General features: G+C 39.7%; 1 protein-coding gene across 2 annotated transcripts in view; it reads left to right on the forward strand.

The window, feature by feature from the left end:
• Positions 1-15497, forward strand: part of ncbp1 (nuclear cap binding protein subunit 1) — a 93730-nt gene that overhangs the window by 56693 nt on the left and 21540 nt on the right. For both annotated transcript variants that reach the window (XM_078569701.1, XM_078569706.1), the window contains exons 9-13: positions 880-977; positions 2404-2467; positions 4362-4472; positions 6217-6281; positions 14776-14838. In XM_078569701.1, coding sequence (XP_078425827.1) covers positions 880-977; positions 2404-2467; positions 4362-4472; positions 6217-6281; positions 14776-14838 — 401 coding nt within the window. The remainder of the gene's footprint in view (positions 1-879; positions 978-2403; positions 2468-4361; positions 4473-6216; positions 6282-14775; positions 14839-15497) is intronic.

Here is a 15497-nt window from a genome sequence, read left to right on the forward strand (position 1 = left end):
CTGTAGACAGCTGAAGGCTTGGACACCAATCATGGAGCAAAGAGGATAAAACATGTGCAAGAGGCCAGAGCTAAGAATACAAGAGTTCTTGAGAGGGGTGTAAGCCTGGAGGATGTTAAGAATTTCAGCAGGGGGTTGGGGGAAAGGTGCAGTGTTGGTGTGGGATTTTGGACACAAGGATAAGAATTTTAAATTGAGGCTTTGGTCGACTGGGAGCCATGTAATTCAGCGAGCAGAGGGTTAATTACCAAGAGGAACTTGGTGTGCCTTGGGTTACCGACAGCAGAGTTTTCTGACAGATATGTGATCATTGGTTGGGATGTTTTATCACTGCTGCAGATATCCTTGTTCGACTCTGCTAATATCTGTACTGATTACTATTCAATTTATCAATTTGCTCAATATCACTCGGTGCTTACATTTAAAGCACATATGTCGCTTGTGCCCAGGCATATTGTCTGAGTCCAGGCATAAATTGCAACACTGTTGGTGTTACATTCTCCCTGACTTCATTTACTCAAAATTGTTCTTTAAATTACTCTCTTAACTTCCTAATTTTTTTTACTACACTAGTTTTGAACGCTTAAAATTTCATTATTTGATGATCATTTCTGGCATTGCGTTGTTTCTATTATTGGAAAACATTTGTTTTGTAGTCTATGTAGATAAACTGAAATGCGTTGGGGTGCAAGATATTTTCTATCTGTAGAAGTTGTTCAGGTCATGGGATTGCAGTTTTATTGGACGTCAATTGCCTCATCTAGTTACAGTTTCAGTTACTGTATTTTATGGACAGTTGGTTGTCTTTACTTCTTTTGATTACATAGACACTGAACATTAGGATAAATTTGACACTTATACTATTGTCTCTTCCTTTAGGGCCCAGTAATGCCTGGTAGCCACTCTGTTGAGAGATTTGTAATTGAGGAGAATCTGCACTGCATCATCAAATCTCATTGGAAGGAAAGAAAGACATGGTAATGTCTGCATTATTTCAGCATTACAGGAACATTTTCTTGTTTTGGGGGAGTATTATACAATTAAATTTAAGTTTTGTGTAAGCATATGTGTGTATATAAAATACCATAAATATACTAAAAATTAGAAATGCTGGAAATGGCTAGTTCTTTTTAATTCCTTAATGAGATATGCACATAGCTGGCAAGGCCAAAATTTGATGCCCACACTAATTGCCATCAAGAAGGTGGTGGTGAGCCATCTGGTGTAGGTACACCTACAGTGCTGTTAGCAGGAGAATTCCAGGAATTTGACCCAGCCACAGTAAATGAATGGCGAAATAGTTCCAAGTCAGGATGGCCTGTGACTTGGAGGGGAACCTGCAGGTGGTAGTGCTCCCCCATGCATCTGTTGTCCTTCTAGTGGGTAGAGGTCGTAGGTTTGGAAGGTGCTGTTAAAGGAGCCTTGGCAAGTAGCTACAATGCATCTTGTAGATGGTACACACTGCTGCCACTGTGTGCCGGTGGTAGAGAGAGTGAATGTTTAAGGTGGTAGATGGGGCGTTAATCAAGTGAGCTGTGTTGTCCTGGATAGTGTGGAGCTTCTTGAGTGTTATTGGAGCTGCATTTATCCAGGTAAGTGAGAAGTATTCCATCACACTCCTGACTTGTGCCTTGGAGATGGTGGTCAGGATTTGGGGAGTCAGGAGGTGAGTTACTAGCCACAGAATCCCCAGCCGTTGACCCGTGCTTGTAGCCACAGTATTTATATGGCTGGTCCAGATCAGTTTCCGGCCAATGGTAACCCTCAGAATATTGATGGTGGGGAAATTCAGTAATGATAATGCCATTGAATGTCATGGGGAGATGATTTGATTCACCCTTGTTGGAGATGGTTATTGTCTGACACTTGTGTGGCACGAATATTACTTGCCATTTATCAGCCCAAGCCTGAATGTTGTTCAGGCCTTGCTGCATATGGACATGGACTGCTTCAGAATCTGAGGAGTCGCAAATGGTACTGAATACTTTGCAATTACCAATTAACATCCGACCTTATGATGGGGGGGGTGTTATTGCTGAAGCTGTTGAATATGCTAACGAAATGGGAAGAAAAAGCAGAAATTCAAAAACGATTTGTGGGTTTGTCTGCTAACTTTAAACTGGGAGTTCAATCAATTTAAGTTGCTGTTGACGATGTTGCTTTATCTTAAGATCATTCTTTAATGTTTAGTGACTGATCTTGGTGTTGAAATTGCAGACTAGATGAATAAGTGAATTGTTAAATTTGATCTGTGAAAGAATGTAAATTTTTCATTTTCTGGGTCACTGACATATTGCAACTTCATAGTCGAGGTTCTTAATGTAACACTGTCTGACATTTGTAGTTTATATTTTTATTGTTTTGCCTTAAATTGCCTTGGCTGATTTTTCTTCTCTCTGACAGTGCTGCACAGCTGCTTAGCTATCCTGGAAAAAACAAGATTCCTCTGAATTACCATATAGTGGAGGTGTGTTCCTTTTTAATGGAAGTCGGTAACTCACAATTTATCTTACTGGAGGTTTGATTCTCTAGTATAGAAAATTAGACAGTAGATAAAAGTGAAGTTAAAAAAACAAATATTGCCTATTTTCTATTTAAAAAATTCACTTTACTGAATTAGAGATTGTGTGAGCTGTTCAAATTAAGCCAGATGTTGGAAAGAAACCTTTCCAGTGTTCTGATGCTGAATAAAGCCTCAGACATGCTGAATGTATGCTAAGTCTTTGCTGGAAGAAAAGCCCATGGGATTGAAGGGACAATGGCAGGAGGGGCACAAAATTGGTTAAAGGACAGAAAGCAGCGAGTAGTGGTAAACTGTTGTTTCTCAAATTGAAGGGAAATATACTGTGGTGTTCCCCAATGGTTGGTGTTGGGGTCACTGCTCTTTTTGACATAAATTAATGAGCTGGACTTGCACATACAGGACATCAAAGTTTGCAAATGACACAGCTAGGAAATGTAGATATTAATGAGAAGGATAGCAGCGGACTTCAAGGAGACTGGTGAAATGGGCAGTCATATGGCAAATGAAATGTAATTCAGAAGTGTGAAGTGATGTATCTTGGTAGGAAGAATGAGGAGAGCAATACAAACTTTAAACGGTAGAATTTGCAACAGAGAGCTGAAGTAGGCACATAAATCTTTGAAGGTGGCAGGACAGATAGAGAAGGCTATTTAAAAAAAGCAGATGGATTCTTGGCTTTATTAGTAGAGGAATAGAGCATAAAAGCAAGGAGGCTGTACTAAATCTTTATAAAACATTGGCTATGCCTCTGCTGGAGTATTATTTTCAAATCTGGGCACTGCACTTGAGGAAGGATGTTACAGTATGGCCTTAGAAAGGATGCAGAAGAGATTTACTAGAATGATACCAAAGATGTAAGACTTCAGTTTTGTGGAGTGGCTGGAGAAACTGGTATTCTCCTTAGAACAGAGAAGCTAGAGAGGCGAATTAAAAGTGATTTTCAAAATCATCAAGGATTATGGTCAAATAATTAAGGAAAAACTGTCTCCTGTGACAGAAGGGTCAGTAACCAGAAGACACACATTTAAGGTGATTGGCAAAATAACCAGGGGTGACATGAGGAAAAACTTTCTTTTTGCACTGAGGTATTGTGACCTGGAATGCACTACCCGAAAAGGTGCTAGAAGGGGATTCAGTAGTAACTTTCAAAGGGAATTGGCTAAATACTTAAATGAAAAAAAATTGCAGCGTTTATATAGAGAGAGAGAGAGCAAGGGAGTGCCTAGTTGGATAACTCTAGTAAAGAGCCAGCACTGGCACGATGAGCCATGTCACCCCTGGTTCTCTTGCCCAATCACCTTAAATGTGTGCCCTCTGGTTACTGACCCTTGTGTCACAGGATACAGTTTTTCTGTATTTAATTGACCATAACCCTTGATGATTTTGAACATCACTTTCAAATCGCACCTCTTGTTTCTCTGTTCTAAGAAGTTTCTCCTATTGTCCTATTCATTCTATGATTCTGTAATGAGAACATGTTCTAATAATGTTAGGTTGTATGGAAACATCCTCTTAGTAGCTTCTTTAGCATCATGCTATTTACCATTTCAGTAGTACATTCTTGTTAGAAAACCTTGGTCCCATTGGCTAATGTGGTGCAATTTTAAGTGTTAAAGTGTCTCACAGTGTACATATACACATTACAAAAAGAAACTGACATTTTGACACCTGTTGCTTGACAGCTTTGCTGTTGATGCTTTTGCTAAGAGAATGGAGCTTCTAAGACTGAAAGATAATTGTGATTCTATAAACACATTTATACAGTTGCACATGTAATTTACTGGAAGTGAACAGAAATACAAGTGCTTTTTCAATAATGCTAACGATTGTTTTGTAGGTTGTCTTCGGAGACCTTTTCCAGTTGCCCTTACCCCCTCACATTGAGGTCATGTATACAACGCTATTGATCGAACTCTGCAAGCTGCAGCCTGGCTCTTTACCACAAGTGGTATCCTTTTGGCAATGTTAGTTGTTTGAAAGAACCATTGGCCTCAATGCTTACCAGTTCAGGAGTAAGCATAAGGGGAGATTACTTTCAATATCAGGTGCTCCTCCTGTCTGTTTAATCATGTACAAAAGTTGTATGGATTATTTTCATCATTGTTTTCCCATCACATGAAGACCCACCACTTCCAATCTTGCTTCAGGAGTCCTAATGATTGCACAGGTGAGTGCACTGCTAAGTGACTGTTGAGAGAAACTCAAATTTACACTTCAGAATTACCTGCACATTGGCTTGCAGGAAAGAGTTCATGCCAGATGTTGCTGCAATACATTAGTTCTGATGTCTTTGCTAAGTGTGTGCATCGTTCAAGTATATACTCTCTAAGTCACATAAGCTTTCTGAGGTTGAAACTTGTTCTCTTGATCCAAAAGCGGAGAAATGCTTTGAGTTAAGATTTCTTGCTATCTTTTCACTGCTCTTTGGCAGTTTGAACTGCTTGAGCTTGAAATCATGGTCTGTGAAACACTTTGAGGTGACTCTGAAGCATGATAAATTGTAATACAAATGAAGCTCTATTGGACTATCCCTCCTTATTAAAGGTCTCATTAAATGTTGGATTGCCACAACAATGGGAACAGTAATAAAAGCAAAACATACTGAAAACACTCAGCAGTTCAGGCACCATTTGTGGAGTGAGAAGTAGATTTGAAGTTTCAGTTTGATCCATCAGAACCATGGATATTAATAAATCTTAAATAAGAAATGTATTTTTTTAAATCAAAGATTTATTTCTTTTCCTTTTCAGTAATTCTCCACCCCCCACTCCCACCCCCCATTATTAGGATGTGGTTCTCCGAGCACTTGTCACCCTTCAGGACCTTCCCTGAGAGCCATGAGTATTCATTTTGATGGGTTGTTCAACCATGGGGGCATCACTTGCAAGCTCTATTGTATGGGTGCGAAGGTCTCTGGTTGCCAGTCAGAACCTGGGGTCCATGTCCAATTTCCTCCTCATATCCCAGGAGGACAAGTGCATCCCTGGTACTGTCCCAACTGAGAGAAACTGACTCAACACATAGGGATTAAAATGGATGTCAAAATAACCTCTGTGGCTTAGATCCTAACAGAAAAAGCTTGCTGTGTGTCATGAGGTGGTTTATGTTTAATGTGCAATATTGATATATACTAATTAGAAATATTTCACCTTTAGTTAAAAGTTTCAAATCGTTCAAAATGCATATCAGGATTGTAATCAGCAACTTTCGTTATAAAATGTAGAAGACCATTTTAGCAATGCTGCACAGGAACGTTGGAAATTTGAGCATTAGATGTTTCCCTAAAGTTATGTAGTATGATGAACTTACTGTTACAGAATGCATATAAACCCCGATTTCAAAGTGAAATTATTGACTCGCCAGATAATAGTTACTAAGAGTAATCTCAATCTTTTCTCTTCACAAATTGGTTAGAATCAGCCTGCTATGTTTATGCTGGCTTTCTGCAAGAATAAATCAGCTAGTCCCACTCCTAACCTTTTCCCCTTAGCCCTGCAAATGTTTCCTGTTCAAATACTTATCCAATTCCCTTTTGAAAGTCACAATTGAATCTGCCTCCACCACACTTGTCAGGCAGTACATTCTAGATCCTAACCACTTGTTGCATAAAAAAATACCCTTTGCAATTGTCCTTCGTAACTGTAATTTTCTGATAAACATGTTTCAAGTTTTACTTAACTGGTAAACCTCAGCTTGCACAAGCCACGGAGATGTTATATATGCGAATCGATAGTATGAATACAATTTGCATAGACAGGTAACTTCATCATCAGTTCTATTTTGTTTGTAAAAGCAGTTTTAGGTAGTTATTCTTGTTGTAAATTGTAGGATTTTTGTATAAAAAAAAAAAAATCCAGATCAAGATCAAGTCATTGTTTGTAACAGTTCTATAACTAAAAAACTGTCAAAACTAATTAAAGGAAAAATGTATTTAACTCTCTTATCACAATCATTTAAAAAGAGGTTTAATTGTTTGTTCCTATGTTTATATGTTCTAAGACTACTGGTTAGGGATATTTCTGATGTCTCATTGATAAATGTCCACTGTGTGGTATGGTACTGTGTACAACACGTACAAGGAATGTCCTAGTTTTAATGGTCTATTCTGTGCTAGGTTGACTGTTCTTAATCAGTAGGTTTAGTGTGTTCACTGTGATTAGCCTCAAATATCTCTGGATTAACGAGGAGAAAGTTAGTTTAATTTCCTGTAACCGGGCTTGGCCTCTGGCCCCAATGGAAGATGCATGTGCGTGCACATCAGTTGATAGCATCATAGTTGGGTATCATCCTTGAGACCTTGAATTAAATAGTCTGTTGGTACTTAACTATTGGGCTTACATATAAAGAATACCCACTTTTGCAAGGCCTGCCAGCATTAGTGGAACCATAGCTGGATTTACCACCTTCAGGAGGTCAAAGAAAACTGGGCAGATGGGCATATGAACAATGACAGACAAATAAATACCCTCTGGTCCACCTACCCTGTCCCACACAATTGATAACTTGCCGATGGCAATATATACACTCTCCAGCGCACCCAAAACCATGTGATCTGGGAGAGAGGAACAGCTAGGTTAAAAAAAAGTCAATTTAACCCATCCAGCTGATCAGAAGCTTAGGAGGTCACTCTGGCTCTGAATTCCCTAAAGTACCTACTATTTTTAAGACGTGATGCCCATCACAACTAGAAGCAGCTCTCACAAATTGGCATTCACCGCATGAGCCAGCAGCCTGTTCCAGAGGTCTGCTATTCTCTGGGAAAATACTCCTGAGTTAACATACATCTCACTTTAACCCAGTAGCTCAAAGCAGTTAGCTTGCTGTTTTATAAGAGATATAAAGTAAAAGTTAATCAATTTGTGTAGGTTTCCCATCTCCCTTCGTTTTTTCTAAATCTCTATTCCTTTACCTGAGATTATGTTTTTATTTTGTAATTAATTCTTATTGTTTACGTTACATTGAAGGTATAATTTTAATTTCATTCATATCTGTTTATAATTGAGATGGTTTGAAAAGACACCAGTGCTAAAACAAGGGTTTGTTAGTCACAAATCTAAAATTGATTGAGGATTAGAACATTATTTTACAGTTTAACATTATACTGCATAATCCACCTGAAGACTGTATCGGTTTGAAAGACAATCTACAGATGCTACAAGAAACTTGTCTGGATATTGCTGCTTGTAACTGCCAAAAACTAAAACGTGGTGGGACAGTGAAACCAGCTACATTTGGATATCTGCTCAATCAGTTTTTCAGCAAGGTTGGATTTAATGTAGCAATATTTTTCCATTTTAAGGGTAAATTTGTGCAAATGTTTCATTTGGCCAATTTTTACATAAAATAATCCAGCATCAGCTAGCTCACAAATAAATTAGGGGTATGGTGTGGTTTTCCCCAGGCTCTACCTATTGTTAACTCACATAAAGGAGGACACAATGAGGCTGCCAGCTTCCTTGCAATATCAATTTATTGCATATACATTTGTTTCTGTAATTCACTCTCAGCTGATAAAAGCCTTGTTTAAATTTTTATTTCTAAATGAATGAGCAATAGAATATCACTTTTCAGACACTGAGCCCATCAGGACTGCTCTGTAATGGGCCAAGTTGCAGCAGTGATTAAAGTGGGGAGGCTTAAATCACTCATGCCATAATTTCAGCATTGTGGATTAGTAAATTTTAAAGTAAATCTGTAAATCGTGTAGCTATATGTAAAATGAAACGTATTGAACGATGAGTGATGTATAAAGCTCCATTCACTATCACAGAGAGAGGACAAACAATGGGTATTACCCATGGCTCAGTTAATATAAATCATAAATAAAATGGTGTCCCAAGTGCCTTAGTAACTTGGTTTATCTTCCACGAGACTAATTCCTAGTATTTCCCCTTTTACCCTTAGCCCTGCAAATGTTTCCTAATTAGATAATTTTGCAATTCCCTTTTGAAAGCTATGATTGAATCTGTTATTCTATTGCTCATTCATTTAGAAATAAAATATGAAACAAGGCTCTTTTATCAGCTGCCAGTAAATTGAAGAAACAAATTTATATGCAATAAAATGAAGAAGCTGACAGTCTCATCATGTCCTCCTTTACTTGAGTTCACGGTAGTTAGAGCTTGAGGAAAACCACACCATATCATATGAAATAGTAGCAGAAGTAGGCCATTCGGCCCCTTGAGCCTGCCCTGCAATTCAATAAGATCATGGCTGATCTGTTTGTGTTTAGAATTCTACATTCCCATCTACCCTCGATAACCTTATTAGATTAGATTACTAGATTCTTATTAGGCAAGGGAATCAGTCTACCTCCACTTTAAAAATATTTAATGACCCTGCCTCCTCCACCTTCTGAGGCAGAGAGTTCCAAAGTCACACAACCCTCAGAGAAAAAAAATTCTCCTCATCTCTGCCCTAATTTTAAAAATGTGCCCCCCCCCGCCCCACCCCAAGCTCTGGACTCATCCACAAGAGGAAACATCCTTGCCAGGTCCACCTTGTCGAAACCGTTCAGGATCTTATATACTTCAATCAAGTTACCCCTCATAAACTCCTGTGGAAACAAGCCCAATCTATCTAATCTTTCCTCAAGTCAGCCTGCTCATTCCAGGTATCAATCTAGTAAACCTCCTCTAACCACCTCCAATGCATCTACACCCTTCCTTAAATAAGGAGACCAAAACTGCGCACACTATTCGAGACATGGTCTCATCAATGCCCTGAAAAACTGAAGCATAAAATCTTTACTATTATGTTTAATTCCTTTCGTAACAAAGGATAGCATTCCATTAGCTGCCTTAATTACTTGCTGTACCTGCGTACTAACTTTTTGTGACTCATGTACCAGAACACCTAGATCCCTCTGCACCTCGGAATTCTGCAGCCATTCTCTCTTTAAGTAATACTCTACTTTTTTATTCTTCCTGCCAAAGTGAACAACTTCACATTTTCCCACATTATATTCCATCTGTCAGATTTTGCTCACCCACTCAATATATCTATATCCATCTGCAACCTCCTTATGTGCTCTTCACAACATACTTTCCTACCTATCTTTTGTGTACTTGGATTTCTAGAAGGTATTTGATAAGGTGCCACATCAAAGGTTATTGCGGAAAATAAGAGCTTGTGGTGCATGTAGGGGATAATTAGCATGGATAGAAAATTGGCTGGTTGGCAGAAAACCGAGAGTTTGATGTGATTAGTGGACTTTGTGTCATCTGCAAAATTAGCTACCATGCCTTCGCTTTCCTCATCTAAATCATTGATATGAATTGTAAAAAGTTGAGGCCCCAGCAGAGATCCATGTGGGGCTCCACTAGTCACATCCTGCCAATCCGAAAAAGACCCATTTATACATACTTACTGTTTTCTGCCAGCCAGCCAATTTTCTATCCATGCTAATTACCCCCTACATACACCACAAGATTTTATTTTCTGCAATAACCTTTGATGTGGCACCTTGTCAAATCCCTTCTAAAAATCCAAGTACAGTGCATCTACAGGCCCCCCTTTATCCACAGCGTGTGTTACTCCTTCAGAGAACTCTAGTAAATTGGTTAAACATGATTTTCCTTTCACGAAACCATGCTGATACTTCCTGATTACCTTGAGTTTTTCTAAGTGCCCAGTTATAACCTCTTTAATTATTGACTCTAACACCTTCCCCACAACAGACGTGAAGCTAACTGGCCTATAGTTTCCTGCCTCCCTGTCGTCTTGAATAGAGGGGTTATATTTGCTACTTTCCAGTCTGATGGAACCTTTCCATAATGTAGCTAATTTTGGAAAATTAACACCAGTGCATAGACTAGCTCATTAGCCACCTCTTCTAAGACTCTAGGGTGAAGTCCATCAGGACCTGGAGACTTGTCAGCCCGCAGCTCCATCAGTTTGCTCAGTACCACGCCTCTAGTGATTATAATTTCACCAAGTTCCTCTTTCCATTCCACCTCCTGATTTACACCTATTACTGGAATGTATTTTGTATACTCTATAGTGAATACAGAGGCAAAATATTTGTTCATTTCATCTGCCATTTCATTATTATCTACTATTAACTCCCCATTCTCTCTCTTTAGAGGACCGACACTCATGGCCATGGCACCAAAATTTTACATACTCTTTTCTTTTTTAGATACCTTGTAGAAACTCTTGCTATCTGTTTTTACATTTCTAGCTAGCTTCCTCTCATGCTGTAATGTTATTCTCCTAATTAACCTTTTAGTCGTTCACTGCCATTCTTAATGTTCTGACCAATCATCTGACCTGCCACTCATCTTTGTGCAGTTATATGTTTTTTCCTTAACTTCTTTAATTAACCATGGATGATGGGCCCTCCCCTTAGAATTTTTCTCTATAGAAGGAATATACTTATTCTGACTATACAGAACTATCCCCTTAAATGTTTGCCACTGCTTCTCTATTGATCTATCCTGTAACCTAGTATCCCAGTTCACTTCAGCTAGCTCAGCTTTTATACCCACATAGTTGCCCTTATTTAAGTTTAAAGTACTAGTCTTAGACCCATTCTTCTCTCTTTCAAATTGGATGTAAAATTCAATCATATTGTGGTCATTGCTATCCAGGAGTGCCTTTATTTTGAGGTCATTAATTAATCCTGTCACATTACACAATACCAAGTCTAATATAAACTGCTCTCTGGTTAGTTCTAGAACATGCTGCTCTAAGAAACTATCTCAAAAGCATTGTATGAACTCCTCATCCAGTTTACTATTGCCAATCTGATTTTTCCAGTTTATACGTAGATTAAAATCACCCATGATTAGTGCTGTCCCTTTATCACAAGCATCCAATATTTCTTCCTGTTTACGTTGTCCTACATTGTGGTTACTGTTAGGGGTCCTGTAGACCACTCCTACTAGTGACTTCTTTCCCCTGTTGTTCCTCATCTCCACCCAAACCGATTCTGCATCCTGATCTCCTGAACCAAGGTCATCTCTAGCTAATGCACCAATGCCATCCTTGATTAAAAGTGCTACCCACCTACCTAGCTTCCTATTCTTCTTGAATGTCATATATGCCTCAATATTCATGATCCAATCCTTGTCATCCTGCAGCCACTTCTCCGTAATGGCTAGCAAATCATATTTATTTACTTCAATGTGCACTATCAGTTAATTTACTTTGTTATGAATGCTGCGCGCATTCAGATACAGAGCCTTTAGTTTTGTCTTTTTGTTATCTTTGTAGTATCTAATCTTAACTGTTGGTGAGCCCTTAGCTTTTTTCTCTCTGTCCCGTCCTGCCATTCTCTGACCCTCATTTCCCATTTTACTATTTTGCTCTTCTGCCTTGACTCTACCTCTACATCTACTCAAGCTTGACCCCTCACCCCCCCCTTGTTTAGTTTAAAGTCCTCTCTACTTCCCTAGTTATGCAGCTTGCTGGAACACTGGTCCCAGCATGGTTCAGGTGTAGACTGTCCCAGCAGTATACCCCCCACTTTCCCCAGTACTGATGTCAGTTCCCACAAACCAGAACCCATTTCTCCTGCACCAGTATTTGAGCCACACATTCATTTCCCTAATCTTATTTGCCCTGTGCCAATTTGCACACAGCTCAGGTAATAATCCAGATAATATTACTTTTGAGGTTCTACTTCATAATTTGGCGCCTGGCTCTACATACTGACTATGCAGAGTCTCTTTCCTTGTCCTGCCTATGTCGTTGGTACCTACTTGTATCACAACAACTGGATCCTCCCCCTTCCACTGCCAGTTCCTCTCCAGCGCTGAGAAAATGTCACTGAACCCTGGCACTTGGCAGGCAACACAGCCATCTGGACTCTTGCTCTTTGCTGCAGAGAACAATGTCAATCCCCCTCACTATACTGTTCCCTACTACCACTACATTCCTTTTTGCTCCCCAAGCTTGAATGGCTTCCTGTACCATGGTGTCATGGCCAGTCTGCTCATCCACCTGCGGATGTTTTGTCTACACAGGGTAGCAAGCACCTTGTACTTGTTTGACAAATGCAAAGTCTGAAGTTCCTCCACTACTGTCTGCTCGGTCCCTTTACCTGCCTCACTCTTGGTCACATCCTCCAGTCCCTCAACGCTGACCAAAACAGACAACCCTATTCTAAGAAGTGTGACCGTCTTCTGGCACAAAGCATCGAGGTACTTCTCCCTCTCCCTTATGTTGCGCAGTGTCTGTAGTTTGGCTTCTAGATCAATAATTCTGATCTGGAATTCTTCTAGCTGCTTACACTTCCTGCAGATGTGTTCGCCCTGGATTGCCTTGGCATCCAAAAGCTCCCACGTTCCACAGCTGCAATATAACACCCGTCCTGCCATTGTTACTTATGTTATTTAGTTAATTTAATTTGATTACTTTCCTCAATTTATTTGTGTGCTGGCTGATGCTGGATTATTCTGTGTAAAAATGAGGCAAATGAAACATTGTACAAATTTACCCTTAAAATGGAAAAGTATCACTGTCTTAAATCCAACCTTGCTCCAAAACTGATCAGGTAAATATCCAAATGTAACTTTCTGCCATTACGTTTTAGTTTTTGGCAGTTACAATAAGCAATATCCAGACAAGTTTCTTATAACATTTGTAGATTGTCTTTCAAACCAATACAGCCTTCAGGTGGATTATGCAGTATAACATCAAGCTATAAAATAATGTTCTAACATAATTATTCTAATCCTTAACCCAATCAATTTTAGATTTGCAACTAATGAGTGGCCCTTGTTTTAGTACTGGTGTCCTTTTATGCCATCTCGATTATAAACAAATATGAATTAAATTAGAATTATACCTTCAATGTGAAATAAGTGATGAGAAGTAATTACAAAATAAAAAAGCTCATCTCAGGTAAAGGAATAAAGATTTACAAAACTGAAGGGAAATGGGAAACCTACACAAATTGATTGACTTATACTTTTTTTCTCTGTGAAAGAGCAAGCAGACTGCTATTGAGCTATTGCCAGAGGAAACAGTTGGCTATGGGCTAGCACTTTTTCATGTGGGCTAGCATTTTTTCAAAGCTGCTTAAATTGCCAATGCTACCACTCTGGGACGGTAGTCTTATGGTGATTATTGCCAATAACAACACTGCAGCAAATTGCCAGCCTGTGTATTTTAATATTACCGGTGAAGGCAGCTTCAAGCATTTTGTAGCAAACTTTTTCCTGCTGCCACGTCATGAATGCTGGCGTTGCCCACAGCTCATTTCACTGTCACACCTGGGACATGAGTAAATGACGATTAGATTGTTTTTGCTGCAAGTGTGCATTGATTAGAATATGGTTTGATTAAATCAAATTACTAGAAAATAGTACATTTTAAATTATTACATGGCTCTCATATAAAGGCAGCTCATTCGTGAGACATTTTTAATCTAATCACCTTCACTTTTGCAATAAATTGGTAGTTGTTTTCCATGCTGTAAACTGAGAGAGAATCTCTGGGAAAAGCTAGCTTATTACCTTGAAAACACAGGCTGTTGAGTTTGTTACTAATCAAAGAAATTTCACCCTCTAGCCCCAAAAGCAGTTTTGATGGGGTGTGCCTGGTCATTTCTGTTGGAGCTGGCTGTAGTGAAGTCTAATGTCTGAAATCGCCCATTAATAGTGGGATGGATTCCACAGCAATCCTTCTTCAGGCACCGTGCCCTAAAAGGGCATTGGCGACCCTGGACTTCCATCAGATTAGTCCCTGATTATGCTTGGCAAAGTACTGCAGTGGTTTGCTGTTGCCTTCTGTAGTATGGCCGACCAAGAAACTCTTACCGCCTGCCACCCAGGTGTATTGGAACGATTTGCAAGCTGATAATCAACATGTTTGGCCAGGTTAAAATCACACCTGCCATGGCCAACAGTCGTGAAATGAGACTTGAACCTAGGACTTCTGGGGCCCAGAGGTAGGGATGCTACCGACTGCACCACAAGACCTCTAGTCCACAACATTAGAACAGGAAAATAATTACATGTGCTTGGTTGTTACATTGTGGCACTTCAAAGCAAGCTGAAGATAGTCTGCAGGGAACAAAGACAAACCCACATTGCTGGCCTTTACAGGCAGACTGAGCCAGGCAGCTCAGCTCAGCAGTGGATAGCAAAGTGAAATTCTCCAGATTGAAAATACTTCCTCCTCCTCCTCCATTTTGTTCTCTCTCTCTCCTCCCCCCCTCCCCCCTTACTCCTTGAATCTCCTTTGTGCCTTTTACCCCAACTTTTGTTAAATGTCTGACCTTTGGTTCAAATTTTCCTTTCCAGATTTATCAACTGGTTTTCTCATCATTTGAGTAACTTTCAATTCAGATGGAGCTGGGATGATTGGTAGGTGTTGGTGTTCTACAGTTTATTGTGTGTGACAAATTTTAATTTGACAGCTGATTAGCAGTAACTGTCTGAACACATTTACAATGTTGGACCTGGTGCCTTTTTAAAATTTTGTGCAACAGGGCAGCACTGATGTTAAGAGTCAGAGTAATTGATGCAGCAAGGTAGTACTAAGTTTGATTTTATTGTTCTGAGGTCCAGTTTTGGCCAAATTAGACATGGGCTACCGGGAGAGGCATCATGCCGACTGATCAAGGTAGGAGTGGAGGAAGATAGGGCTGTAAATTGTAGTCAAAACAAAAACAGAATTACCTGGAAAAACTCAGCAGGTCTGGCTGCATCGGCGGAGAAGAAAAAAGTTGATGTTTCGAGTCCTCATGACCCTTCAACAGAACTGAGTAATATTAGGAGAGGGAGGAAATATAAGCTGGTTTAAGGTGGGGGGAGGGGAGAGAAGTGGGGGGTGGGGGGCGGTGTGGTTGTAGGGACAAGCAAGCAGTGATAGGAGCAGATAATCAAAAGATGTCACAGACAGAAGAACAAAGAGATGTTGAAGGTGGTGATATCTAAACGAATGTGCTAATTAAGAATGGATGGCAGGACACAAGGTACAGCTCTAGTGGGGGTGGGGTGGAAAGACTAACAGGGCATAAAAG

This window comes from Cetorhinus maximus, chromosome 2 (genome assembly GCF_964194155.1).
Source record: "Cetorhinus maximus chromosome 2, sCetMax3.hap1.1, whole genome shotgun sequence".
Taxonomy (NCBI): domain Eukaryota; kingdom Metazoa; phylum Chordata; class Chondrichthyes; order Lamniformes; family Cetorhinidae; genus Cetorhinus; species Cetorhinus maximus.